This window comes from Brassica oleracea, chromosome C5 (assembly GCF_000695525.1).
Source record: "Brassica oleracea var. oleracea cultivar TO1000 chromosome C5, BOL, whole genome shotgun sequence".
Classification (NCBI taxonomy): Eukaryota; Viridiplantae; Streptophyta; class Magnoliopsida; order Brassicales; family Brassicaceae; genus Brassica; species Brassica oleracea.
In genome coordinates, this window is record NC_027752.1 from 37160870 (window position 1) to 37163682 (window position 2813).

Genomic DNA, 2813 nt, shown 5'->3' on the forward strand with positions numbered 1-2813 from the left:
AAAAAATTCAAAATATAACATATAAGAAAAAATCTAACATATAAGAAAAATATAACACATAAGGTGTCCTCATTTTTGTATTTTAAAGTCGTTTAAAAAAAAATATAACATATAAAATTTTCTCATTTTTGTAATTTAAAGTCATTTTAAAAAATTCAAAATATACATATAAGAAAAAATCTAGTTTTTTAATTATATGGTTAATGTGATTTTTTATTTTTTTTAATAATATAAAATTAAAAAAAATGAAGAATGATGCAAAAATTGTTATTAAATCTTTATTATTCATAATCATTAATTGTCATATAGGGAGGCTTTTCTCCCTTTTGCCCACCAAAAAAAAAAGGTTCATAACTATGTACTTGTGTCCTACTTGTGTCATATGCGTTTTGGAAATTATTTTTAATCTTTATTCATAAAATATGCAATATGAAATATTTTTTTTGTAGTTTCTGTTCTCTGGGGGAGCTCCTCAGACCGACGAAAGCTTCATCTCGTGGCATGGGACAAAGTTTGTCAACAGAAAAATGAAGGAGGTTTAGGGATCCGGCGCTCAAAAGAGATGAATAAGGCTCTGATAGCAAAAGTTGGATGGCGAGTTATGAACAACGAGCACAGTTTATGGGCTCAGGTGGTGAGAAAGAAATACAGCGTAGGTGATCTCAAAGATATGAGATGGATGATGGCTAAAGGAACTTGGTCTTCTACTTGGAGAAGTGTGGGTCTCGGACTAAGAGAAGTAGTGGTTCGAGGGCATAGATGGGTACTCGGAGACGGAAGACATATTAAGTTTTGGTCAGATACTTGGCTGTCGGATGATCCTCTATTACTGTCGATCACATCTGTTCTACCACAAGATCAAGAAAATCAACTAATTAAAGATTTGTGGAAGGACGGCATTGGCTGGGATTTGGAGAACATTGATCTGTATCTTACAGAGGATAAACGACTTGAGCTCCTTGCAGTCGTGCCTGATCATGTAACTGGAGCGAAGGATAGAGTAGCTTGGAAAGGAACCAATAATGGAAGCTTTTCTGTAAAGTCGGCCTACAGGCTGTTAACTTCTGTTGTCTCACCAAGACCAAGACAGAACATGGAGAGGTCTTATCAACGTATATGGACGGTGGTAGCTCCGGAGAGAGTACGATGTTTCCTGTGGCTAGCTGGACAACATGTTATCATGACCAATTGTGAGAGATACAGACGGCATCTTGGAGCTACGAATACGTGTGAAGTCTGTAAGGGAGCTCCAGAGACAGTATTACATGTTCTTCGGGATTGTCCGGCGATGGAAGGAATATGGAATCGTGTGGTTCCAATGGGTAAAAGACAGACTTTCTTTACCCAGTCACTACTCCAATGGCTGTTTACAAACCTGGGGGATAACCAGATGGTAGGAGAGAGCACATGGTCCACCTTTTTTGCAGTAACGGTATGGTGGGCGTGGAAATGGAGGTGCGGAAATGTTTTTGGGGACACCCGATTGTGCAGGGACAGAGTAAAATTTGTCAAGGAGAAAGCAATAGAGGTGACCAAAGCAACATGCACCCTAGGAGTATATTAATCTGAAAACCTCCAAAAATCTGTTTTTGTGCCCAGAATTATCCAAAATTAAACGATAATTGGAACCGAACCGCAACAAATTGGAATAAAAAATTTATCAGCTATTAGTCGGTTTTTATAGTTGTTACCCTAACCGACTCAAAAACTGAAAGAACCAAACCAGATCATGACCAAATTTTACAGATAATCGAGCGGTTTCTATATCTTTATAAACAAAAAAAAAACTAAAAAGTGAAAGAATTGATCCAAAACCCAACCAAAAACTGAACACCTAGACCTAAGGAGGGAGTAAAAGATATCTTTAAGCGTGTGTATTTTGTTCTTGAGCCTAACCCACTTCACATGTAATGAAACCACTTGTATTGCCTTTTGTTGGGCCTTCAATATATTAAAAGTGGTTGACAAAGAAAAAAAAAGAGAGAAGAAGCATATAATAAATTTTTTTAGAGGTTGGAGGGCATTCGGAGTTAGAGATAGAGAGGAATCGTAAGTATAAAGAGTTATAGATAGAGTCGAATCTGAAGTATAAAGAGTTATAGATCCGTACAAATAAATTGAGCGAGTGGGTTGGTATTATATAAAGGAAGACTAAAAGGGTTTGTTGTTAAACAAAGATTAGTTTGTAGTAACAATGATGTTTCTCCTTGTCGGCGGAACCAGGAAGCTCCGATCGTTCTCCACGGCGGCGGCGCAGCCATATCTCCTGGTCAGAGAGAGGGAGGTCACCTTGAAGTCCTCCAGTGAAAGAGTGGTCACCTTAAATCTGTTGGATCCGTGTAAGCTTGAGATGGTGAAGATCCCCGGCAAGACTCTCCCGACGGAGGTTGCTAAGTCGTTGAGGATAGGTTCATCCAAGGGATGGGTGGCTCTGACGGACCTTCAAAATTCGAAACTGCGTCTCACTAATCTATTTAACCCTTGTGCCTCTTCACCAACAACAATAACACTACCCCCTCTCGACGGGTCAGTTGCCCGAGTTTCCAAGGTCTCTCTCTCAGCATCCCCGAACCAACGTGACTGTGTAGTTACTAGTGGCTGCTAAGTTGTTTGCTCCACTCGTCAGTCTGTGTCGGCCTGGTGACTCGGAGTGGACACACATCGAGACCCCAAACAATTTCTTCACTTCAGCTGTGATGCACTCTATGAGAGACCAGATGTTCTATCTCCATTCCCCGGATACGGCTCCGACTGATCTGATCAAGACTTGCTCTGACTTTCCTCCATTCTCGTCGTGATTTGGCCCCTTTCTC

The 2813-nt window shown here is 39.9% G+C and overlaps 1 protein-coding gene across 1 annotated transcript; it reads left to right on the plus strand.

Moving 5' to 3' along the window:
- The first annotated feature begins 1987 nt into the window (after positions 1 to 1987).
- Positions 1988 to 2605, plus strand: LOC106292215. The gene has a single exon (XM_013727827.1). It carries the CDS (start codon positions 2195 to 2197, stop codon positions 2603 to 2605), a length of 411 nt encoding a protein of 136 aa, XP_013583281.1. The 5' UTR covers positions 1988 to 2194.
- Positions 2606 to 2813: the final 208 nt, after the last annotated feature.